General features: G+C 47.8%; 1 protein-coding gene across 2 annotated transcripts in view; it reads left to right on the top strand.

Annotated features, from left to right (window-relative positions):
- The window catches only part of toy (paired box 6 protein twin of eyeless), a 66,910-nt gene that overhangs the window by 12,397 nt on the left and 27,213 nt on the right, over positions 1 to 27,300 (top strand). For both annotated transcript variants that reach the window (XM_075690021.1, XM_075690019.1), the window contains exons 2-4: positions 21,741 to 22,010; positions 23,303 to 23,483; positions 26,914 to 27,271. In XM_075690021.1, coding sequence (XP_075546136.1) covers positions 21,832 to 22,010; positions 23,303 to 23,483; positions 26,914 to 27,271 — 718 coding nt within the window. In that variant the 5' untranslated portion in view covers positions 21,741 to 21,831. The remainder of the gene's footprint in view (positions 1 to 21,740; positions 22,011 to 23,302; positions 23,484 to 26,913; positions 27,272 to 27,300) is intronic.

Raw genomic sequence — 27,300 nt, 5'->3', positions numbered from 1 at the left:
AGCATACGCGTTACGAACGTGGCTTTCCGAGTACGTCGATGGTCGCTGTCCACGACATTGAACAGCGAACGTCGAAGACTACGACCATGTCTTCGCCCTGTATACTGTATACATTGGGGCCGCGGCAGCGCGTGCGGCAAGCTTGTGCCGTCGTCCGGCAACCGAATGCTGCGTACACGGCTCACCAAGCCGCGGTCGGCTTCGTCCTCGTGCACACAACTGCCGACACTGAAGGCTCTACAAAGCCAATGCGTGGCCGCGGCCTTCGCTGTGGTGCACGTAACTATCCAGGTTACATTCGTGAGACGAGCATTCGCGAAAGCGCCTCTTGCCGTGGCACCGCGCTGCGGCAAGCTTGTGCCGTCGGCCGGCAAGCGGCCCGCGCCGACAACCGGGGCGCTTCCCACTGGTTCACGTGAATGGGAAAAGGAGGGGGAGGAGGGGGGCTGCTGAGCTGTGCAGGGAAGGTGGCTGTCACCGGGTGACATGCGCTAATTGCGTCGTGAGCTGCCCGCAGCGTGGGCTCGTGTGGGTGTGTCTGTCGGCTCGCTTATCGCGCACTCCCCGGCCGGTCGGCGGGTCGCCCTGCAGGGATGTCGCGTGACTCCTCCCGTACGACTGCCTACGTTCGTTGCTCGATGTTGCATCGCGACATCCGCGCGTCATTTAATTGCAAAGCGCTTGCACATATACTATATATACGCAAAGAAAAGGAGAGGAAAAAGCGGGGCTGTCGACTTTTTATTTCATATAGCATGTTCCATCAAACACGTATAGCGAAGATACGCGAACAGAGACAACTAAGACGAATGTGTTGGTGAAACCTGGGGTGGCTTGCACGAACATTTAATAACAATACCGAATTTAAGAACGCGTTCTTGTGCGGACTAGGCGTTGTCTATGGAACATTTAAGAACGCGTTTTTAAATTCCTTATTATTTTCGCTATTAAATGTTTGTGCAAGCCGTGCCTGGCTACTTCGGGGATATACTCGCCCTCCCCTCCCCCACCTTCCCCTGCCCTCATAGCAACGCACCTCCATCGTGTACAAAGGAGCAATATGGCGCCATTTCCTGCGCTCCGCTTCCTTTAATTTCTTTTATTATCATGCATTGGAAGGCCTTCGCAACAGGTACAATATGTTGGGGTATCAATAATAATGACATAACTCTTGCCCGGTTGCTTGTAGAGCATAACGGAGGTAGCCAACTCAAGATGTGTCAGGAGGGCTTTCATCAAGAGATTTGAAATCAAGGACAAAAGCAAAAATTGGGCAGTTTCGCCTGAAGGGCGAAGTAACAGCAAGCTTTACCGTTGCGCTTGAACTTGCCTGACGCTGTTGTAACTATACGCGGGCGCGTCAAAATTTCTGGTAGCTTTAAAAGCTTCAACACGCCGTTTAGGGCCTGTAATGACATAGCACGGGTGCCGCTACGCTGCCCGTGAAAAGCCACGCCAGTAAGATTACGCCACTTTCAGGTTTGATCACTGATATCGTTTTGCACTTTTAATATTTCATAGTCCTAGTAGATTAACGATAGAAGCCATGCGCGGCGAATGTCATGTTTCATGACATTTGTTCGTGGGCGGCCATTCTCGAAATTCCGAGGAATACTTTAGTCAAGAACGTAAGACCTGCTGTGAACAACTTTAGCAATTGAATAATGAAGCACTATGATTCTCATATACTCATGGATAAGCATATCGTATACATATACCTGAATAAATGCGCAGCCTCACGGCGACGCCGACGACGGCAGCGAAAATTCGCTTGGATTGTCCACATCGCAACAAAAAAGAACGCAGACTAAGCGCGGAGCCTCCTTTTGCTCAATATTTGTTCATTTGCTTTACTCTTTATGGAAGAGACGGTTGGATAATTCTGACAGTTTTTCTTTGGTTTTCTTCTTTTTCTTTTGTTATGGCGTATGGACGTTCACAACAAAATACGAAGGATGTTATAACAGCGACTGTAAATATGTGAAAGAAAAAGCAATAAACAAAAGTGTTACGTCCAACAGTTTTCCATAGTATGCGGTGCATATACAGGAATACAGATTAGCACCGATCTGCCATGGTTGCGCCTTAACTACAATGGATTACCTATACCGTAGCTTTGTAATTCCAGTTTTTATTATTGTTGCTGTTACCGAAATTATCTCAAGCTGTTTGGTTGTAACCCGCCGTAATTGCTCAGTGGCTATGGTGTTAGGCTGCTGAGCACGAGGTCGCGGGATCGAATCCCGGCCACGGTGGCCGCATTTCGATGGGGGCGAAAACACCCGTGTACTTATATTTAGATGCACGTTAAAGAACCCCAGGTGGTCCAAATTTCCGGAGTCCTCCACTAGGGCGTGCCTCATAATCAGAAAGTGGTTTTGGCACCAAAACCCCATAATTTTTTTTTTTTGGGGGGGGGGGGGGTTGTACTAGAAAAGTAACAACTCCGGCTAATCACTAAAGCGTTAATTTATCTCCCTCTCTTACTCTGCACCGCTGATTCGGTCGAAGCGTTTACCATGCCGCTATTTCTCTGGCCACCTGCAGCAGCTTGGCACGAGCTAAACCACGCCGCCTTGCACTTGGCGCGCGCCCGTATACCTATACAGCGCGCGCCAAGCTGACAGGTTGCGGAGACGGCATAACTGTGGCGTTGTTTTGGGGCCTAAAGCTTCTTTATTTTATGTTCTCTCGTTTACAGAGGGTGGCCACGTCACTGCTTCCGTCGCATTCTTCGCGAAGTTTGCGTACTACGCACCGCCGCTCTGTGGCTACCGTGAATATACTTTTTTGTTTTTTTGTTTTCCTATTTTCCTCGTATACCCGCCTCGTTTTTAGCAGGGAATAGGCGGCGTGCGCCGGAATGCGTCGCCGATCATCTCTTGACAGACGGGCGATAACCACGGCGAGCCCGCGGGTCCCGCTTATTCTTCCGCGCCGCTGCAGCGTGCTTCTATACCGAACCGCGGGTGCTTTTAGCGTGCTTGCCGGCGTTCCTTTGTGTGGCCCCCTGTGCCCCCGCAGTCCTGGCGGTGGCATGCCGTATTCTTGCGAGGGGCCCCCTGCGCGAGTCGGGGTGGTCCCCCCCCCCCCCCCCCCGAAAATTCGAGGACAGTTGTCACATGGCGCCGTCTGTCCCGTACCCGGCTTAAAGAGGAAGCGAGCGCGCGGCGACGCGTTGTCTGGCAAGCGGTCAGTGTGCGTCGTGAGTATACGCGCGTGAGCGGCAGGCAGGGTAATTAAGTGCACGGGCAACAACAACAAGATTAAAAAATGCAGCCTATCCAACGGGTTCGAATCTATATATACAGCGAAGCCTGGTGTGAGTGCATGAGAAGTCGAAACACGAGTACGCGCACGCACAAGCGCGGGCGCACACAAATTATACCGAGTCTTTATTTGTTAAGGGGAGTTGCAAACTGCTAGCGCGTGCGACGGACGCCTCGAACGCATCATGGTTTCAGAGGCAGAATGTGCATACGTGCGTATAGCGTAGCTCAATTCGAATCCATTCTATCCGCAAGAAGTGTTTGCTTCGTCATTACCACGCAGCCGCGGATGCAAACTCCCTTTTTTTTTGTTGTTGTTGTTGTTCTGTTCCTCGCACGGCCGGCGCCGCAGATGCGCGGAGCCCAGAGCCATCTGGTGGTGGTGCCAGGAACCCAGCGTCGGTGATCGACGCGCGCCTCCTCCGCAGTGATTGGTTGGCCTATTTTGGCCACAGAACAGCCACGCAGGTCCCGTGGTCACGAAAACCCGGCTATATTCGCAGAGAAAAGCGTCGCTTTTAATAATAATAATAATTATGTAAAGTTTTCACTCTAACGAACCCTGCTCTATCGTAAATCACAGGCTGTCAGGGACGTACTATAATAGAGGGCTGCCGTTTTTATTATTGTTGTTCTTATTATTCTTTCCCGAGTAGCGTATTTGGGATTGTAGCGCCTGTCCTAAAGAGGTCTACCTCCCCATTCTTCTACATTTCAAATAAAAGGAAGAAACATTTATCAAATATCAGCCACGCGGGATTAATCACATGCTCCGAAATTTAGTAACGCAAGTGTCTCACATTGTGTCAGCAACATTGCGTCATCATTCTCACGTAGTGCGAAGAACGAACGACACCTAGATTTCCGTTCCCATGTGCAGCACACGTGGCATGAACGCTCAGCACATGACCTCCTACATTGGGGACACTAAAGAGGAACAACATAAATACGTTTCCGGGTGGCAAAGTACGCTTTCCAAAGACTATTCCGATCATTTGTCAGTAAACTGTCGATTCCTTCTGGGGGGAAAAAATTAAAAGCTTAACTTCCATTTTTTTTAATTTCGCGCTGAAACCTCAGCACCATGCAGCGTCTCTTTGTCAGCAACATGTTCGCGCCGCCCGATCTTGGAGGTCACGCACGAATTTCAAGAGCAACCGAAGATCTCAGTTTTTTTTTTTTTTTCGTGTATAGTGATACAGTCACACGAAGCCATCAGACAATGAAGTTAGGAAAAGCGTATATTGAAAGTGTTGACCCTGGGAGTGTTAGCCAGTGCCATTAACTGCCACGGCGTTGGATTTACTTATCTTCATGGCCTCCGAGATCTCGGAAGTCATGATACGGGAACTCCTGTCCTGATACGTGAACTCCATTCTGATACGTGAACTTAGGAGCGGGCTATGTGGCCAGGAGACGCTCATTTTGTCGCAGGAAACGTTCTTGAAACTTGCTTGGTCGAGTTCCTGTAGCTCTTGCATGAGTGCAATGTATACGGTGTATTTTATCCGATAAACAATTAATGAGCTATGAACCTGAGTAGACGCTTTTAAAGTTCGTGTAGTCATAGTGAACTAGTGCAGGAACTTTAGGGTGACGTCGCCAGCCGTCTTTTGTTTATGCGTTCCTTTTTTTTAAGGTGCACTATACGTCACCTCTCACGGTGAGAGAAGCCGTTCTGCTATCGCAGAGACGTATACAATGTACTACTATGGCCCAGCATAATATTCCTGTTTTGTGTCCCATTAAGGAATCATATCGATTGATGCCTGATTGCGCACGATTTCTTCTGCGCTTCCAATCGCTATCTTACTGTGAGTGCTATCCTTCCTTTGGAGAACCATATATATACCTATCTTTGATTCGATATTTTTTATTGTTATGTGAAGAAAACTGGAACGGTTGTTTGGTTGTCTTAACGTCGAGGACACTTCTCTGGAAATAAAATAAGAAGGAGAAAATATTTTTGCGCGTTTGTTTCTTATGTATGCTGTTCTGCTCAGTCTCTGTATAATTTTTTGTTCGTTTGTTATCTTTTTTAGCCGCTCGGATTTATGACTGATAACCTTTTGTACACCCAGCTCCTCGATGTCCTATTTTCGCCGTGGTTTGCGTCACTTAATGACCAACAACCTGTCCAGAAATGAAGTAAATACGGCCCCGTGTTTATGATGGTGCGCTAACACTTAAGCCTTCCTTTAAAACATTTTTATCGTATACTTCAATGCCTCAATTAATTCTGCGATCTCGTCTTTAGAGCACACAGACCGGGCGCGTCCAGGCCGAACACGACACATTAATCGCTAAATATACGACGACGACGATGGAGGGGAAGGAATGGGCTGCAGCAGTGCATGTGCTGGAAATGAACACACACGCACACACCCTGCGAGGGCGAACCGGCGCCGCCAGTGGACTCCGAACCAGTTATACCGCCCGTCGGTGAGCAAGTCGGTTCAGCGAAGATGTCAGCGGGCACTGCCCATCGGTCATCGAGAGCTCTCGGGAAGCAGAACGGGAAAGGGCGAGGGGGAGAGAGGGGGGAATCAGGGTGCTCCAGCGCCCGTCGTCGTCCGCCTCGCTTGGCGACGGAGAAAATTCCGCCGCGCATACGCGGATGGCTCACTTTAGTAATTCCTGTCCGTTTAAACTTGCCACGCGACTCCGCGCTGACTCTGTCTCTTTCTCGGTAACGCGCGACGCGTGAATTTGTGGTATGTTCAGACAGTTCACTCTTTTTTGATACAATTTGTGTTGCTTATAAAGAAAACTGCGTTGTGAAATCTGGTCGTACGCATGTTGCAAGGTTCTTGGTATTATACTCCATAGTCGTTTGCAGCACTTGCGAAGCTGCAAAATTCCTTAGCCAACAGAAAGGCCGAATGCCCGTCGGGATGCGTCATCCGCGCCGCGTCGTCTGCTCAGCCGCTGCTGAATTCTCGGTATAAAACGTGCATGCGCAAATGTCCTAGATTCTCGCGTATCACTGTACTGTATCATGTACATAGCTACCAAGCAGACACAAAACTATCTCATCCGACTCAGACAGTTACATGCCGAGCTGTATTCCGCTGAGCAAAAATATTGCCTTGGTATGCCTCGTACTTTAGGAAGTGCTGCAGACGACTTGCAACATGTATGGAGTATAGAAACAGTTGAGCTATAGAGATAATTTATTGAGAGCTTCAGAGGCTAGCTGAGCCGTACCTTGCTGATACATATGCGCCACTTTATTGAAGGGCGAAAGACAGAAGTTTGAAACAGCTTATAACTGCCAAGGAAGTCACATTCTTATTAATTCAGGACAAGATTTTATTGGGACCTTTTTCTGCACTCTGAGTCGTAAATCGGGAAAAGTGCAGCGAATGTTGTCGTTAGTCAACGTAACTATCACAATTATTTCGAAAAGGAACTCACTGCGAGGAGCTAGATGCGTGTCCTGCGAAGTGTATACGTGCACACTTCATCGTCGCAGAGTCCCAGCGCTTATACGCACTCCATACAGCACCTCACGAATGCATAACTCGCCTGTGAGGAAAACAGCAGAGCGCTATAAGGGAGATAAACATATAGTAATAAGTAAGGAAGGAAGGACAAGTAAAGATCTGAAAACTCCAATTGCTCGTAAACTGCCGCGAAGGCTGTTTCGAGGCCGCACTCGGGAACAACTATATATATATATATATATATATATATATATATATAGTTGTTTTCGTCTATATATATTTATATATATATTTTCGCCTATATGCAAGCCTTATATATATATATATATATATATATATATATATATATATATATATATATAATCATCTTTACGCAAGGCTTGCATATAGGCGAAAAAAAGTTTCGCTTTAGGACCATACTTTGCTTGTGCTGTCACTTGGCCTTTTCACCGGTAGCAGGGCTTTTCCATGGAGCCGTTGGCCTGCCAGTGTGGTTGCAGGACAAAATACTTGCAGTCTGACGTGTGTGCATAAGATGCACGCCTTCGTAGAAAAAAAAAAGAAAGAAAAAAGAAACGCCGTTCTGTTGCCCGTTTCTCCGTGCACCGCGCACAGACATTCGACGAGCAGCGGTGTAGACGCGTGCATGTGGTGCCGCACCCTCCGCATAATCCGCGACCCGTCCGGCGACGTCCATGCTGGGCGGAGATGTCGGGTCGACCGCGCGCGGCTTACGCAAAGCGTGACGCACGCTCGTGTACACGTGCCCAGCACGCGACGAGAAGCGTGCGCGGACGAGAAGCGTGCGCGGACGACATGCGTGGCCGAGACAAAGCGCTCGACTGCCAGAGAATGAGAGAGTCGGTACGGAACGTCGATGAATTCCTTGCCGGAGGTTGACAGTCCGCACGTGAACTACCTTGCAAGGAGATTACGCGTAGACAGACGGACAGGCACGAGCAGCAAAACGAAATAGATAGATAGATAGATAGATAGATAGATAGATAGATAGATAGATAGATAGATAGATAGATAGATAGATAGATAGATAGATAGATAGATAGATAGATAGATAGATAGATAGATAGATGTAAATAAAGATAGGGAACTCAAGAATAAAAGATAGCGAATAGGGGAAGAAAAAGAGAAAGGAAAGAAAAGCGAAAAATGAAAGGATGAAAGGATTTTAGAAAAAATTTACATCGTCATGCAAACATTTTCTGTGAATTTGCCCAGGAATGGAGGCGAGAAAAGAAAAAAAAGAAGAAAATGGAACAGTAAGGAAATAATTTTGTTTTAAAACGAACAAACACCTTTATTTTGCAAGAAGAATACAACATTTCCATGCAGGAGGCAAGGACTAAAGGCGAAAAAGCCTGACGAGGTCTTGGCACCCCGATCAATAATACAGTCTGCAACAGTTAACACGATGTAATATACATTCCATCAGGTACATAGCATATTCTTCTTGTTTTCATCTGATCGCATGCGTATTTTTTGTACATGTGCATTTAACATGCTCCACATGAATTATACATCGAAAAACATACATTGGAGTGGAATCAAGAGAATTTTGAGAGAGTTTGAGAATACTTCCCGCCAAAAATTTAACCAGAAAAGAAAATTCAACTAAAAGTATACAAACATAATTTGACAGAGATAGATAGATAGATAGATAGATAGATAGATAGATAGATAGATAGATAGATAGATAGATAGATAGATAGATAGATAGATAGAGAGAGAGAGAGAGAGAGAGAGATGAAGAGGAAAGGCAGGGGAGGTTAACCAGATATCAGTCTCCGGTTTGCTACCCTACACTGGGGATGGGAGATAGGGGTTAGAAAAAGGACATAGAGGAAAACGTTAAAAAAATGAACACGCACACATACACAAGAAGCGTTCCAGTTAAAGACGTTCACAAAATAGTTGGACACTTATGGATCGACTATGGGGTTAGTAGCGAGAAGGAAAGATTGATAGTGGCGTTTGAGTTGCTAGGTCTGTAATGTAAGGTCAATATTCGGTTCATGGAGGTTTAATAATTGCACTAGTTTATATTCAATGGCCTGCTCGCCATAGCTAGTGCGTTTTCTGTCTTTTCTTTAGTTTCCCGGCTTGAACTTCTAAGCCATATTTTGTGGATACAGTGCCTGGAAAGGCATCCTGTAATTTCTTTTTATGTATGTGTTCACGCTCATATTGTATTGACATTTGCTTAAGCGGGTGTACTGAGGTAAACATGTGCTGTCTTCTTTTTGATGAAGTCCGGAAAAAGTCATGTCAGGCGAGATAAAGAAGAAGGGAAAAAAAAGAAAAAAAAATAGAAAGTGGAAGCTGAAAAAAGATTGTCGTTTTTACACGCCTAAACCATGATCGGATTATGAGACACGCCGTATAGTGGGGGACTCCCGATTAATTTGGACCGCCCGGGGTTATTTAACGTGCAACCAATGCACAGTACACGGGCGTGATTTTTTTTTTTTTCGTTTCACCCCCATCGAAATGCGGCCGCGGCTTGGCGCGACCGGGATTCGATCCCGCGCTTCCGGGCTAATCATCATCATCATCATCATCATCATCATCATCATCATCATCATCATCATCATCAGCCTAGTTACGCCCACTGCAGGGCAAAGGCCTCTCCCATACTTCTCCAACTACCCCGGTCTCTCCAACTACTAGCAGCGCAAAGCCAAAGCCACTACGACACCACGGCGGTTGTAGGTCAGTGGCAGATCCGGCAATCTTTTTACATCAAATGGCTTTCTTTGCATCTTTGGCGCGTTTTCGTGTTTGCTCGGTGGTTGGACTCAGCAAGGAAAGCGCTCGCTCGCTCTTCTGTTCTCTATATAGTTCGGGCCATTCGCTTGCATTCAAAATCATCGTCGATGGCTTCTATACACCATGTTTCCAACCGTTTTGGAGTTGGAACTGTGTTTCACAAGGTCATATTGCCATTGCATTTTTGTCCTCTCTGCTTGCGTTGAAAACAATGTTGCGGCAAAACGCCAGAAGCCAGAAATGCACGCAGGAAGCCAGAAGGCACTTTTTTAATATCTGCTCACTTCTGTAAACTTTACTTCCGTATATAGTCCCAGCGATCTTCCTTATTATTTATGCCTTCCTTCAACACAAGAGACGAGCACCGAAGTTTGTTTAGGAATATAACATGGGTATAGAAATCGTAAACACAGGTAATAGTTAACGACCCGCAGGTGTGTGTTTCGCACAGGAAATTCTTACGACACCTTTTTTGTATATAACATTATACGTGTAACCCAGGTACAAAGCTACATTAGCAAGATGTATATTCGCAGCGTTAGTTCAGGTACGACCAAGATGACGATCGCACGCAGCGATCGGCACCACTTTATCTTGTAATATACTGCACCATGAACTACAGAGATAAGTGTGTGTGCGTGACTGTTTGTGCTGTTAAGTGCTTATCGCAGCATATTTCATAATCATTACCCAGAACCTGGAGGAGCGAACAGCCAGGCTAACATCTCCAGCATATCATTAAAGCCTCTCTCTCTCTCTCTCCTTCTCTCTCTCCCTCTCTCTCTCTCTCTCTCTCTCTCTCTCTTTCTCTTTCTCTGCACCATGCACTGCACCCATGCTGAAGCGACCTTCTCATGATGCCATTACGTATGTCAATATGCAGGGCCCTGTGTGCGTTTTTTTCTTCTTCTTTGCATTGGTTTCATTGCTTAGGCCTCTGTTAAATCCTGGCTGCGAAGTTTCACGAACAGTGGCTCGTATTTTGGCTGAACAACTGTCCACGTTTGCGTTACTGTAGCGCGGTTATATTTATGCCAGCAACCACTTTTAAACAAAGCCTGTTCAATGCCTTTCGTGTACGAAAGGCAAACATCTCTATTGGTTTGCGGCGTACACATCTGTAGTCGAGACTATACGAGACTCACGACGGTGCGCACATTTGTGTTTTGAAGTTCTTTGCGTTTCACTATACTGATCGGTCGTTTCTTTTTTTCTCGCAGCCAGACTTTTACAACACACTTCACCATTGTTGGAGCTTTCGGTTGGCAACTAAGCGGAACAATAACAGAGCATTCACGATAGCTCGCTTATACTTGCGTGCATATATATATATATATATATATATATATATATATATATATATATATATATATATATATATATATATATATATATATATATATATATATATATATATATACTCTTTGTGAGACGTTTACGCACGGCTAGAGAAGAAACTATATGCCACGTATACTGCGTCCACTCGAGTATAAGGGCCGCACTCTGACCGGCTTACAGCGCGATAACTACGCAAGATATACGCGTATATATACGGTATACTATACATAAAATGGGTGCTTTACGTCAGAAGTCCGTGCCGTGCGGCTTCATAGAAATTTCCAGCGGCCCGTTTGGTGACCGAGAACACGTTACGCATTCGCAATGAATGAGCAAAACGAGCGCGCAGGAACATGCACGACGCTGTTCGATTGCCAACGGACTCTCAAGTAATGGCGTTTATCCGCTATATATACGGGCGATTGGCCAAGTATAGTATAAGAAAGACGTGAGGGTCGGAGGTAGAGCTAAAAGTTTAAAAGATAAAGTAGAATATGAGGGATAAGATGGGAAATCGTACAAATTATTTAACGTACAAGTTACAAACGCACAAACGTACAAATTACGAAGAATTATGATGCTGATGGAGGAAAATGGATGGCTCGTATATACAAATGAAAGGCAAATTTCGAGAATGATAAAATTTTAATTTAGTGAAATTAACGCAGCAATCTTCCTTTGCCGCTGGGATTGTAGGCAATAGGCGCAGTGACTCCGTCGCCTCAATTGCCTATATATGCTTTACTCGCCAATATTACAGGCTGCCAAAGCTTGGGTAGCGGCCCTTATCCGAGTGCATATACGATACGCTCCGCGGACACCCGCGCGTGCTCGCTTTTGTGTATAATACCGAAGGACTGTGCCGGTATTATACACAAAAGCAGAGTCCATACCGGTGACAACGCTTGGCTCGCGCCGATTTCAAAAGCAAAAAGGACTGAGCCCGATACGTGCTTTCCCGCGTGTATCTGCACACGCCACAGCGCGCGTATACACGCAAAGCCCTGCCTAATCCGTCAAAGCGGCCGAGGGCCGACGCCGGCCTGTGCACGGCGGGTGACCTGCATGCATGCATAGTGGTGCTGTGCGACCAGCCACGCCGGCGCCGCAACCGTGTTTCGTGCACTAAGTCCACTCTTTACACCGTTTACCGTATTTACTCGATTGTAAGGCGCCCTGCGTGCCCCCCTCGATTTTCATACTTCGGCAAATGCAACATGCAGTACCCTCGGTCGTTCACTCACAAAGATTTTTCACGGTGAGGAAGAGAAATGGCGAGTTGTTCTCACACGCGAAAAAAGAAATGAAATTTATTGGGTCAGACACACAGTGGTGCGGACATCACTTGTCGGCGATCGCGCTGCAGTCGTATGATCGACCCTTATTATCAGCGAAGTCTTGATTGAATCGGATTTATAGCGGCCATGGTGAAATTTAAATCGGCATTGGGACACCACCTATTGTAATTTTAGTTTCGTGTACTCCATTCTAGAGTGCCTTACTTTTTGTGTGTGTGTGTGTCAATCCTTCCGGGAACAAAGTGCACGTTACAATCGAGTAAGAACGGCGCCTAACGTTGCCTCTCCCTTGTACTCTCTCCAGGGGGCCAACGTTATTGTGTGTCCCCCCCACCCTATTCCTCACTTCCCCACATGTCTGCGGGCTGCACGAGAGCCCTCCCCCACCCACACGTTGTGCCTTAAACGACTCTCCCCCTCCCTCTCCCCCCACTACTCGTTTTTTGATTGAGCGCTCGGAAGTCCTGCGGGCTGCTTAGCTGTCTGGTCCTCGTGTTTGCCTTTCCGAGGTCGCCAAGGCTCGCTGTGACTGCGAGAATCGTTCTGAAGTGCCGCTCTCCCGAGTCGAGTCGCTGCTCACACCGCGCCCACCCGTTCTCGTTTCCCCGAGGGAAACGAGCACTCCTGCATGCTGTATACTCACCGTTATGTCCTCGCAATGTGCACCTGTCGCTTTTGTCTTTTGAAGGAGAGTCCTGGCGGAGAATTCAGTGAGCCCTTTGCGTGGCGTATATGCATATATGCGTTTCCCTTACGGGTGTCGTGCTGCTTGAAATGTAACGTGTTCACAACGCTTAATTTTCTCGATGAGCCTTTTCACGCGATATCCCGTTCGGGCGCTGCCTGCACGATTGTGTACGCCAAGAATAGCGCATCAATATCAATAGCACCGATGAAAACGATTATATTTAAAACGTGTCGCATGCATGTTAGAACTCTCCTGGGGAGGTATTCTATAAGAGTCCACCTAGTGGACATGTCCATTTCGCCTGCTCTTGAAGTTGTAATTGGCTGGGCTGGGCTGCGCGTCCGCAGCCGCGACGCACCGCAGCCAATCAGCATTTCAGCAGCAGGCAAAATGGACAAGTCCATATAATAGGTGGAATTTTACAGAATACGTCCCCTGGGGCGCTATAACGTAAAGCAATTCCAAAATTTTCTATTCTAATACTGCAATCAGCCCTCCACGATTGGTCAAAAAAGGTTTTCGAGCCCCTACACACAGCGCCTGCCTGCCACGCGACCTCACGAAAATCGCGAAAACGACCCATCTGATATGATATATGTGCACACTGATTATGCAGGATTAGGCCGAACGAAAGAAAAATAAGAATTTCTGATTCGACGCCTTTTTCGCCATGAGCGAAAAGGCGTCGTTTGACCAATTGCAACTGGTCAAAATTTTTTGGGATGCGCCCACTCTACGTGTCTGTCATGCGACGTCACAAAACCGAAAAAACTCACCGCGTCAAAGAGATTTGTACGCGTTAATTACGTATTCATATGCCGAACAAAACCGAAAAATTTTCTGAATAGCTGGAGACTGCCCCTTTCCGAAAGGAATAGAAGACGGCTGCCCGTCGATCGCTGTGGCACTGGCTATACTCGAAGCTGCCGGGGAGCATGGATTTATTTGGGCATAGTAAAAGATTTTGCGTAGCAGTATAATGTTATCAAGAACTTTCGGCACGTATACGACATTGCTCTTCCCACTCTACTCTGCTGAGGATCCGTTTTAGCGGCATTTTTAACCTTCCGTTGCACGCCGCCGCGATTTTCGACCAGCCACCGCAAGCTGCAAGGGGAGGCGGACCAATTGCAGACGCCGGCACCACCCTCCTCATCCGGTTATCTACTTTCGCTGCGTTCGCTCGGCCTTAACGAAACTCTATCCATTTGAGCGTACCCCTCGCCTCTTCTCAGCCTGAGAAGAGGCGAGGGGTACGCTCAAAACAAGAAAAACTGCTCAATGTAGGCAATGCTATTCGCTTTGAAAGCAAATGAAAATGACATCCCATAAACGAGAAGGGCGTTTGATTGGGCTTTTCAAACAACTTCGAGTTGTTGAAAAATTCGACTTCGCCTTGCCATCTGTCTGCTAGCCACCTGGTTAGCTCAGATGGTAGAGTGGCGGTTCCGGAAAGGTGGTGGTTCCGGGCTCGAATCCCGGACCAGGACGAATTTTTCTTCAACTTCGAGGCTTTTCTTTCGAGGCAACCGTATATGGATTTCCTTTGTAGCAATTGCTACGATTGGGTGAATGTGTCATTTTCCTTTAATAATCATGAAATATGCATATGCTACTAATAGAAAAGCAACGTCCAACATAAAGCACAATGTCCCGCATAAAAAATATATATTACAAGGATTCGGTCTCGGAAACTTCGACCGCCGCCATTGTTATTCCATCTCGATCGGTCGTCATCAAGTTTAAGACTTCACACATCACGACATCTACTGGTTCTGAACTCGCCGCTCTTCGCGCTGCTGTAGAATACATTGAAAAAGAACCGCCTAGCGAATGGGCAATACTTTGTGCTTCGAAAGCAGCCCTCCATATCTTGCGAGGTTTACGACGTTGTGATTACGATCAGCCGAGGTCCCAAATCAACAAAATTTGCCATTGCGCCTCTGAACGAGGACATGCATATAGTATTTCAGTGGCTGCCGGGCCATTGTGACATCGCTGGTGGTCACCTCGCTGATGACGCTGCCCGACGTGCCCAGACTGGAGCACCGACACTCCTTATACCTTTATCGAGATTACACGCTGCAAGAGAGCGTCACAACCTCGCGCGTACCATCACATTGAGTTACTGACACACACTGCAGAACTGTAACCGTCGATTATACAGCCTCTAACTATCACTGACACTGAAATTGCCAGCTAACCTTTCACGACGTTTCGCAATACAGATGTGTCAGCTGTGGGTATATAGAGTAGCGCATTCGCTAACTCCTACAACTATCGCATTGGAATGGCGGACTTGATCACCGATGTGCGCCAAGTGCAAGTGTTTAGAGACCATCAGACATCTCCTGTGCCGCTGTTCTCGCTTCGATAATCAACGTCAGACTCTCTATCCAGTGTGCCTTGAAAATAGCGGACGACAGGCCATCTACAGAAACAAAGGTCTTGGAGCCTGGCCTCACAGTTCGTCAGCCCAATAAAGCCATTCGAGCGTTTCTTCAGTACCTGAAGACGACATACTTTAGCGCCCGGCTGTAGACATGTTGCACCTTGCTTAGAGCATGTGAAAGTGTGATATAGACTCATGGCTCTCTCTCTCTCTTTCTCTCTCTCTCTCTCTCTTACACTCCCCCATCCCGCTCACCGCATGTAGGGCCGGTAGCAAAGTGGACTCAGTATGGTTAGGCTCCCTAACTTTCGTTCTCTCTCTCTCTCTCTCTCTCTCTTTCACAAGGTGCTAAACACTTTACACATTATGAATTGTATACATACAGTATTAGGAAACCAAAGCGTCATAAATTTAAAGAGAAAAAACAAACATTTTAGGAAATCTCCCGCGTGAACACAACGCCACGAGCACTTTAATTAAAGTCTATATTGGACAAGTATATAGACATACAAGTCACCGTGCTCTGAAAGATGAAAGCTCGCGTCAAGTACGAAAAAAAAAACGAGGACACACCCACTAGTGCTTAAACAAAACCTGCGAGTAAATAAGAATTCGTATTGCACGCCAATTCATTCTCACCATGAAATAAAACTGTAAAAAGCACGACCCGTTCACGGAGGGAAGGTACACCCGCGCATTAAAGATCACTTGTAACAATTAACCGCGATGCGCGAAGACTCCACAACGGTCTCACTTGCAATGCGCTGGATTGACGGATGGCTCGTGCAGAGCCCAATCTGCGCCTCCGCGCCAACTTATAACGCGCGTGGAGCTCGCGCGTGCTGATTGGCTGCCGCCTGCAGCTGGCGGCAGACATGCGCGAAAGTTTCGATTTTCCGGGGTTTCTTTTCTTTTTTTTTTTCTATTAAACGCTCCGCCGGAGGCGCGATCATACGGGCTCCTGCTTATGCGCTTCCCTGCGCGAACGTTAATCTTCTCGCGACCGATAAGTAATGATGATATTAACAAACGAACGCCGACACAAAAACGGAAGATGAAAAGAAGAAACGCGATGTAGATAATAACAAGGGATGGGGGGGATGGGGGGGGGATGGAAGGGCTGCGAATTAAAGAAAAGAGAATGCAGAAAGCACACGAAAGACAGAAAGGAGGTTAAAAAAAGCGGAAAGTTGGACTTGTAGACCCTTGAAAAGCAGCCAAAAAAACAGACTAAAAACAAGATGGGTGTTTGCGACGAACTACTTGACGCGAGGAGCATTTTCCGCCTCATTAGTTTGGGCGCCGCGTGATGATGTGAGCCCGTTGTTAACGCGAACTTCCTGCAAGGGAGACGGCCGACGCTGCGTGCTGTATATTTATATACGTATATGAATGGTGGCGAGCGTGTTTGCCGTGTAGTGGCTTGATTGCACGCTTTTGTTCATTTCCCCCATACCGCCTTTTCTTTTCGCTTGCTGTCTTTAGTTTGTGCTTTGATTCTCAGGGCCCAGTGCAGCTGTATATAAAGTGAGCCGCCAATTGCATTGTTTCAAGTATACAGCGCGTATATGCACGAATGTGAAGACATCTTTGAAATGCATCGTTACCTGATACTCATCACTGGTGGTATAAAAGTGAAATGAGGGTTTGCAAGCGATATTCACAACGGGGACGTCTCGCAGGGATAATGGGCGGGGTCATCTATGACGTCGTTCCCGGTGAGCCTCATCTCTTTCCCCGGCGAGCACCAAGAACGTGCAAGGCACGGTTTGAGCAACCTTGGCGGTCTAGTATAGTATATCTACCTTGCATATATCACGGCATATATATATATATATATATATATATATATATATATATATCCGCATACATATATGTGGAACCTCACGGCAACGCCGACGGCGAAAATTTTGCATGGAATGTCCGTATAATTGCTATCGGAATAACATTTATTGTATACAAGTCTATTCAATCGGTCGCGAAAGCTGGAAGGAAAAGTGGTCCCAAAACCTGTTATCGGAGTTATGAGGTGGAGCCCGATTTATGCGCGGCTATATAGGTGTATAGGGTACATGCACAATAATAATAATAATAATAATAATAATAATAATAATAATAATAATAATAATAATAATAATAATAATAAAAAAGCTGTGGCTAAAGGTACGTCCGACGTCTCCCTCCAAGTTTTTTTTACAGGTATACGTTAGACGAACACGGCAGCGTTTTTACTGAAGTATACACTCGACATTCTTCGTTGGTTTCTCCCTCTTTCACGTTAGGATCTTCGGGCATGATCACACTGGAGAGCTAAACACACGCTTCCCTCGCCTCAGCGCTTACTCTGCGCGTGTTGTGGTACAGCGTGCCTGTTTCGGTGGAGCTGCAGGGCAGATCGGCGTGCCCGTCATTTCCGAAACAACGTGCCACATCTGCTTCCATATCGTCGATGCGCACTTTCAGAGCAAGAAAACTGCTATCTATTATATTCGGTGCCCCTCGATGCTGACAACGTGTGCTCGTCGCAAATATATAATGCTGCGATTACGTTTCACCATACCGATTCACTAAGTGAGTGGTGGGAATCCGTTCGTGCGTTGCAGCATTTCACAGTTGCGAAGTTGTCGAATTCGAAACCGCAATCGACTAATTAACGGAACCGTTAACTAACGACAGCAGAGAAGCACAACTCTTATCCGTGTACTTAATTGGCTGCGCGCGGACTCCTCGTGAAGTCTCGTTCAGTTTTCGTTCGCGAGCAGGTGCGAATGACCGCTCTTGTCGTACACCCTTTGATTTCATCGTTCAAAGCAGTTCTCTCTGTATCAGGTGTGGCCATCACGCAAGCGGCCTGATGATGAGCCAACTCCCCTTTTCATCTTCCCTTTCCTTCGCTTACACCAGCAGCTATAAATTGAAGCGCAACGAACGGCCGGGGGTCTTTCTTGGACTATAGGTCTTGTGTGGTCTGCTTCTCTGATCAAAAAAAAAAAAAGGAAACCCACAAAAATGTTAATATGCCACTATACACCATCTCACAAGCAGGCTGCAGCACTGCGAGACCTATTGATGCGTCGTGCCGTTGCACGAAGCAAGCGATACACACACTTGACGGTTCTTCGGGAGGCTGCTTTAATCATACTGCAAGTCGGACCACTAATAAAAAACTTAAAGACTGTTAGCGGGAGTCACGGCGTAGCATGAGACGTCGTGGTTGTGATGGGTGCACGTTTAAAAGCCTTCCGTGTCACTAGGATATGCGCACTTATGCTTTGGTGTTGCTTCGTCTGCTTAATATAGTGAACGATGTATAGATGGGGTTCTGCGGGGAGAGAGCAAACGCGATCGAGAATGCCCGTACAGTAACTAACTTCGACGGTATATAATCGGTTCCAAAGCGGCTGAGAGCTCGCTTTTCTAACGAAACGAACAGACGCTGTTATATATTGCTCAAGACGTTATAAGCAACGTACGTAAAGCACACAATAATTGGTTTTTAGAAACGTCCAAATGAGCAGATATCAAGTTTGCAGGCGGTTGTTAACACTATACAAATGCAGAAACTCTCTCAAGTCGGTCGTTCTGTTAGCGTCGACGTCAATAATTTTTCCTGTTCTTTTTCGTTCTTTTCTTTGTCTGTGACAATTTGCTTGGCGTTAAATTAAATTAATTAATTAAATTATGCGGTTTTACGTACGAAAACCATGATCTGAGTATGAGACGCGCCGTATCGGGGACTCCAAAAATTTGGACTACCTTGGGTTCTCTTTAACGTGCGCCTAAATCTAAGTATACACGGGTGTTTTCGCATTTCGCCCCCATCGAAATGCGGTCGCCGTGTCCGGGATTCGATCCGGCGACCTCGTGCTTAGCAGCCCAACACCATAGCCACTAAGCAAACACGGTGGGTTAATGCAGTATGTTGTCGGTAATTAGTAAGTAATTACTGTATTTAGTAAGTAATTCAGGAACGCAGGCGCAGTGGGGTTTGTGAAACATCTTGCGCGTGCTGCAGACGGTGCGCTTGCATTTATAGGAGGGGTCACATGCTCAATCTATATATATGCTATAGACAGATATATAGTGGGCGTCTTCCGGTCTAATTTTGCAGTTGTTCTCGCTCCCTATTTGTGCACGAATAGGAAGCTACCTATATATAGGGAGTTTGATTTGCAGATGTTGTTTGGGCACGACAGGGCGAAGAAATGACCCCTCTATACTGATGGCATACGCCTCGGAAATTAATCTACATATATGCCACTGGGGCATATATATTGACACACATTGACACACATATCTACACATTGACTGGGACTGCTGCGCTTGCGCTCCCTGTGACCGAGACTGACACTTTCCGCCGTGTTCTTGTTGCTCGAGTCTCTTGCACGCCGTTCTGAAGACCGTGCACGTGTCGAACGCGGAGAGGACGTATTGTCGAACGAGCGTGAAATTCCTGCAATAAATCGATCATGTTGCGGGACATTTAATTCCTGATGAGCACAAGTGTGAGTTTGATAAGTTATACCCGCTATATTGCACAGTGAGCTCCATATCAAACGCGGCCATTCCTGCTCGGGTGGACAAACGTATACTATACTGAGCTATATGCATGTGAACGCCGCGCGTAAGCCTAATTGCGTCATGCATGCGCGGCGCGACAACGGCACCACCTGCGCACGCGACGCATGTATATACGATCGAATGATGGCCCGTGTCCTCTACGCAATCGAGAAGGTTTTGCTTGAATGGTGGTATGGTATGAAGAACTTTATTTAGGTCATGAGGGATAAGTCTGGGACTTATGCGGGCCGCTCCCACGTCGGGACAGAGAGGCCGAGACGCTCTGCCGTGTCCAAAAGAGAAAGTCGGATCGCGGCCATCTTATACCATAGGCACGAAAAAAAGAAAAGCTTTAGCGAATAGCGTAAAATATACGAAGCGCTTTCTTCCCATTACGCGGAAGCTCGGGAAAGGTAATTTTGTCGCAGAGTTGTTGTTCGACGTCTTTCTTTCTGTCACAGCATGGCTTGAGAAAGAATCCTGGACGCCTTGTCAAATTTTATGTCGCATAGCGACATCAGTATGCGCAGTCAGTGACAGTTTTTTAGCCAGGAACAGCAAGCTTTTTATTTTTCAGATGAGCCTTACATTATGGAGTTTTACGTGCCAAAACCACTTTCTGATTACGAGGCACGCCGTATAGTGGAGGACTCCGGAAATTTAGACCACCTGGGCTTCTTTAACGTGCACCTAAATCTAAGCACACGGGTGTTTTCGCATTTGGCCCCCATCGAAATGCGACCGCCGTAGCCGGGATTCGAACCCGCGACCTCGTGCGCAGCAGCCCAACACCATAGCCACTGAGCAACCACGGCGGGTTTCAAATGAGCCTTTATAATTTAAAATACCCGACAACAACAATCAATTTAGCTGTGAACCAAATTGAGCTGTCGTGGCCCAGTTTTAGAGATGAAGAATGGGAAAGCCATGGCTTCATCATCTCTGCTAATTGGAAACTGCACGGGCTACCACTCTAGCAATTTCTAACGCGATAACGCTAAGGGCTCCGCGTCGCAGAAAATCCGATGTCGGTGTCAGCGTCGGCGGATTTGTCCGTAAGCGAACACTTCCGTATACGTTTAGCTATGTCACGCCTTGCTATGTGATATGCGGTATTTTGTCACGTGACCGCGTTTAGATATATATGCGGGTTACGTTGCCGCACGATTATATCACTAAAGTTGCTCACACCTTGTCTTACATTCTTGACAAAGTCATGCCTCGGAATATTGAGAATGACAGCCCACAAACAAATGTCATGAAACAAAACTCCGACCGACAGTGCATGTCTTTTATGTTACATCTTCGCAGCCTTAAATATTAAATGTGCGAAACAATAACAGAAACCTGAAAATGATGCAATTTTTGGCGCGGCTGTGCACTACCTCCGGGATCGGCCCACGCAAGAGGCCGCGTAAGCTCACCTTCGTGCATAGCATTCGCCGCCAGCGTTTCCCGGTAAACATTACGGCTACATAAGTTGCAGTTACCGGGAAGCGTGAGAAGCAGTCGGCGATCTTTGAATGCTATCGCACTCTTAAAGCCGAAGCTTAAGCGTCCCCCAAGCTTCGATATCCAACGATGCCAACGATGCATCTATTCACGCATAAGTAAACTTACATGCTCAGCTTATAATACAGCTGACTGATGATACATGGCATGACTGATAAAAGGGAGAACGCGAACCCCTCTAAATAAAACGGAAATAGATGTCTGTGCAGTCACACCATAATTCGTTAGAGAAAATGAACCACAAGTCTGCAGCGCGCCAGTGGCACAAAACTGACTGCAGTGGTAGGGCGGCCGCGCTCAGTGAAGCTTCTTTTGTGGCACGGTGTGTGGGTGTGGCGAGGGAGTAGCGCGACAACTCTTACAGATATTTCGGCAACTAGGCAACGTCAATTTATGTTGTGCTCACGTGCCTATTCAGCAAAATTCATTCATTCATTCGTCGCGCTATCGCAGGGTGACGCGGGCCTTGAGCCCGCCGGTGCGGCTGTCCACCGTGGAGCTGCAGCCGCTGGTTCGGGGAGCGCTGTCCGCCGCTGGGGACCACATGCCCCACAAGGGACACAGCGGCGTCAACCAGCTCGGGGGCGTGTATGTCAACGGGCGGCCTCTGCCGGACTCGACGCGGCAGAAGATCGTCGAGCTGGCGCACTCCGGCGCCCGGCCGTGCGACATCTCGCGCATCCTGCAGGTCTCCAACGGATGCGTCTCCAAGATACTCGGAAGGTGATGACCACCGACGTCTTTTTCGACCGCTAGGTGTCTCGTTAATCGCACATGACGCATATCACATCGTTAATACATTCCCGTTTGTCACGTCCTCCCGGTTCTTACGACCTGAAACGGTAAAGTCCCGTTTAGATCCCATATAGGTTTATGTGTATTGGCTTCCGGTTTGTTACATTTACCTTGCCGGTTGTTACGTTAAAGAAACTGCGACAGAGAACCGTCGACGCGGCATCGTCCGACCGCGGTGCTTATTTTGACTGCCACGTGCGACGTTCGTTAACTTGCACCGTTAGAGCTATATACATGACTGCGCGGAAACTGAAAAATAACTTCAAGTGCTCGAAGAGAGGCTGTTATCGAACGTTCGACACATGCTCCAGATGTAAATGCCAAACTTCATTAAGTGTGATTCACAGCTACGACCACTTCAAAAAAGTAATTATGATGGTCAATCTATGTAATTGCCAAGCAGCGATAGCGAGCTTTATTTAGCGCGGGGTTTCAATAGATGTTTGTTGGCTTTCTATTCAACGTCAAATGATGTTTTGTGCGAATGTAGCTTCCTTGTCGTCTGTATAGCTGCGCCGTAAGGGTTATCGGGTGTTACGTTTTCTCCGGATGATACGTTTTTTGTGTGGTTCTACCTAGATTCTATTGTGTATATATAGTCTAAACGTAGTCTTGAATACGAGCGCGCCTTTTCCCGATATTGTTTCTGCAAGCGAGGCTTAGACAGCCACTATATTGACCGTGAGATGAGGCGTCGCATAAGCAATAAAAGATGCGAGCACGGAAGGACGGGTGCCGACGCTGCTTTTAAGTTCTGGCATCAGTTCGCCATGAGTCCATGGATTTTGACAGCTTCTGTACTCGGTTCCATTCAATCGTTTTCCGGTAAATTGGACAGCATCACGGCCCAGAAATATGCGGATGACCTTGAAAACCGGGGTGTCACACTGACATGATGGCGCTAAAATTTAGGCGCCAAAGTGAAAAACCAATAAAAAGAGAGAAAAAGATTGTCCATTTGTTCAGTAATAATTGACCTGCTTTCCCTGCCAAATCAATGAAAATAAAAATGGTTTTTTTTAAAATGCTTCATCACTCTAAACCTAATTGTGTTGTTCTATATATATATATATATATATATATATATATATATATATGCTGTGTGTGTGTGTGTGTGTGTGTGTGTGTGTGTGTGTGTGTGTACATTACGTAAAGAAACCAGTTAGGCCAGAGACCAAGTGCATTGCGTCACGACCCCCCGCTGCTGCAACAACGCGCAGGTACTACGAGACGGGCTCGATCCGTCCCCGGGCCATCGGGGGCAGCAAGCCTCGCGTGGCCACTCCTCCGGTCGTGGGCAAGATCGCCGAGTACAAGCGCGAGTGTCCCTCCATCTTCGCCTGGGAGATACGAGACCGGCTCCTCTCCGAAGGGGTCTGCAACAACGACAACATACCCAGCGTGAGTCTCTACTCGTGCATGGTCCGGTCTCTGTGCGTGCACTATACACACGCGCCGGAATTTGCGGCGGGGCTTCTGAGTGAGCGAACAACCGAGATACAATGCCCTAATATACTTATATTTTACTTACAGAAGTGATGAAAGACATACATACGCGCGTGTTCTGGGCGTATACGAGTGCACGTTGGCAATTTCACCGGAATTAGTAACAGAGTGGAACTGACTAACACCCAGCAGACACTCACGTTGAGTAACCGGCCCTAATACTTGTTCCTTGTTCTGCCTGCACTGCTCTAATGTTTTACATATTCCTTTCTGCTATTACTTTCTTTCTTAGTGCACGTAATATGCACTAAATAAATAAATAAATAAATAAATAAATAAATAAATAAATAAATAAAGCAATCGATGAATTAATAATCCTGGTAACCGCGCCCAGACACGCAGGTGAAAATCATCGACGCTTGTTCGTGTGAAGAAGAAAGAAAAAAAAAAGGAATAAGAACTATACTGCGTTTTTTTTTCTTCTATATATTTCGAGCAGATTTTAAAGAAATCGTCTGTGGCAGCGTTTTTCCGCCTTTTCAGTTAAGCTTCCGAAAAAAGGCGGAAATTACCTGAACATCAAAGAGAAACTGCTGTTCGTAGTGACAAATGTAGCTCTGCTGCGTTATTACCGTTATTACGACCAACGCGTTCCGTGACGAAAGACGCCTGCCTGGTATTTGTTTATTCGCGTCCTTGTTTTATTCGCGCTGTTAAATCTCAGTTATAGATATGAACCAACTAGCCATGATCAAGATCTTATTGACACCATATTCTTCCACCGTGACGAAAACACACAAGAAGATGTGGAGACGCGCGCTGCCGTGGTCTGCATCCTTGTCAGCCGCTTGCGTGTGTTCGTCTTGCGTCACACGCTGGGTCGTAATAACGCAGAAGCAACTCGCGTCCACAAGACTTGTACCGAATATATACTGCTTCCGATTGGACTGTGTGTTATATCGCGCTGTTCTCGTCGGAAGTTACTACACATGCTCCTTAAAGCGCAATGTTTTCAGCACTATATAACGCCTCGTGAAGAGAGACAAGTGACGCAGCCAATGAAGTAGCCTTCAAGAAGACAAGTCCACTTGTCCAAATGTTGGCTCCTGCATTCACCTCGTTCACGTTTTGCTCTCAGCCAACTTAGGTGACGTCTATACGGATGCATGTCCGCTCATTACATTCAGTCGTACAGCACATGCGACCACGCATTAAACGTGGTTGCGGAACGAGATACGTGCTGAGGAAGTACACAGAGAGAAATTCGATCGCTGTGTCGCTTGAAACGCAAGCAACGGCTGCGGGCAGTCGCCCGAAAACTCTCTAAAGCCCGATCGACGGCCACGGAGATGGACGAAAAGACCTTGGTCTCGCGTGCCCGTTTCGAGCGTGACGAGACACGCGAGTGACGAAACAGGCTGTTTCATGATCGCGGATGTCAGACAACGATCAATATATTTCGTTTAGTCACACCACGCGAAGGCGAAAAGAAAAAAAGCGTAGTATGTGTACTCGCAAATGACAGCGGCGCGACAAAAGTCGTGAGCTTCGCAACGAACTCCCGACCGTCGTCATCTCTGTCTTTTCGCCACGACACCCACAAAAGAGAAAGATGCAGAGGGAGCAGGCACAACCAGCAGGCGAGCACGCGCAAGAGCCCGTTCCGAACGTTAATCAGGCATTCGGGGTGTGGCTTGCGCTGTCGCGCCCGATTCGGGGCATGCTCGACAGCAGAGCGCGCCGCCGGGCTGACTCACATGCATCGTTGAGCAAGCCCTATATATATATGCACGCTGAAGCCGGTCACCAGCGTGACAAAGGTCCTATAGCGCCAACTCTCGAGCTTGGACGTACGACGCTTAAATGACCGCTTAATTAAAGAGCAAGGCTATCGGGAACGCTTCACTGTCATGCCGTGCGCTTTGTAATGTCGCTTGCCATGCTTGTTTTGCTCCATGGGAACGCGGCCGCCGATGTCCTTATGCCGTGGAGGAACACGGCGAACTTGCGCGTTCGTCATCCTTACTGGATGAGGAGACGGAGCACACGCCTAGTCGTTGCGCTTTGTTGCAATTATAACGCCATCTTTTGCTGAAATCGATTAATTTGCAAAGTCGCAAAGCCGTTTGAAGCCAGTAGGATAAAATTCGTACAGGTAGAATTCATTTACTTCTCCTGATTCCTATACGAAGGCAGAACCGCCATACTTGCAGATCCCGTAGACACCGTGGACATGTACTATATACAAAGCACACTATATACTGTAGTATATGTATAATGCCGGAGTTCCCGCTATTAGGGGACCTATAGCGATAGAGGTGGAAAGTATGAACTCGGAAGGAGCGGGTTTTCCCCGACCGGTTTACCCATACCCCCCCCCCCCCCCAATACTCTCGTGGTAGATAAATCCAACCATTTGCAACAGTATGTCTAGCAACTTCTTTAGGATACAACATACCGCACGAACTGTAAGCCGCGCGACGTCGTCGGCAGCGCATGTGGGCTCGCTGCCCGGCTTCGATCGAAGTAAGCGAGAAGCTACGCTGGAGCTGTGCTCCTTTCTTTCTGGCTCGGCGGTGACCGCACACGGAATGCCGTGCGTTTTCTGCCTGAAAGTGTTGCTACGCGTGCGCGTATAGTTGGGAAATGCCACAACCACGCGCGCCGCGTCGGAGGAGCGGAGCTCTGTCGACTCCGCTGCGTCCGACTTCGCTGCGACTCAAGCGGCTTCGGGGCGGTGCGTAAACGGTTTCTCGCAAAACAATGGCCCGGAGCATTTACTCTTTCCGTTGCAAGTGGTATTGTGAGGCGGTGGCCTCGCCGCATTGACGGCGGAGCAGCCGGTGAACCCCCACCGGAGCTTTTGGACGTGGGTCCTTCGAGAAGTTGGCATGTGTGCATCGTGAGCACGCGAGTGAGAGATGATTAAAAAAAGGAAAGGGTGATATATATATATATATATAGTGGATATGCATCCACTTGTATTTCAAGTTTAAATTTTTGTGCGCAGAGGCCGCTAAATATTACCTACACACCTATCCGAAAGTTGGCTTTTCATGCTGTCCAAAATTTCGTTGCACTTGACCGTTAATGCATGGACTTGTCGATGCTTGAATAAATGCGTCGATGTACGTTTTCCTTTCTCTCTCTCTCTCTCTACGTTTCCTCACTTTTGTTTTCGGCCTCGCCTGCCTTTTTCTTCCTACAGCTTTCGCCCCCCTTCTCCGCGTTAACGCGCGCTATTCTGCTTCGTGCCGTTCCTTCCTTTGTACACACGCCTTCCGTGTCCCCCGCGGCCTCGAGTCGTCCGTGTATATACAGCAGTGTATATATAGCACGCGCCTAACCGACGCGCGCGCCTGAGCTAAGCCGACCTCCGCCGCAGGTGTCCTCCATCAACCGGGTCCTGCGAAACCTCGCCGCCCAGAAGGAGCAGCAGCAGCACCACCAGCACCAGCAGCAGACGCAGCACCACCACCACCAGGCTGCCGCGGCGGCGGCAGCGGCGGCCGCCGCGGCCGCGGCCGTGCACGGGGGCGGATGCCCGGAGTCCGTGTACGACAAGCTGCGCATGCTCAACGGCCAGCCCTGGCCCTGGTACCCGGCGAGCGCCGCGCCGCCGCCGCCCCTGTCCGCGGCCGCGGGGGGTCCGGCGCTGGCGCCGCCGAGTCCCCTGGCGGGGGCGCTCACGCCGTCGGCGCTCGCCGCAGCCGCCAGCCCCACGGCGCACGACGCCAAGAAGGGTGAGCGAGAAGCGTCCGACGGGGGGGGG

Source organism: Dermacentor variabilis, chromosome 4, assembly GCF_050947875.1.
Source record: "Dermacentor variabilis isolate Ectoservices chromosome 4, ASM5094787v1, whole genome shotgun sequence".
Classification (NCBI taxonomy): domain Eukaryota; kingdom Metazoa; phylum Arthropoda; class Arachnida; order Ixodida; family Ixodidae; genus Dermacentor; species Dermacentor variabilis.
This window is presented reverse-complemented; position numbering and strand designations above follow the sequence as displayed.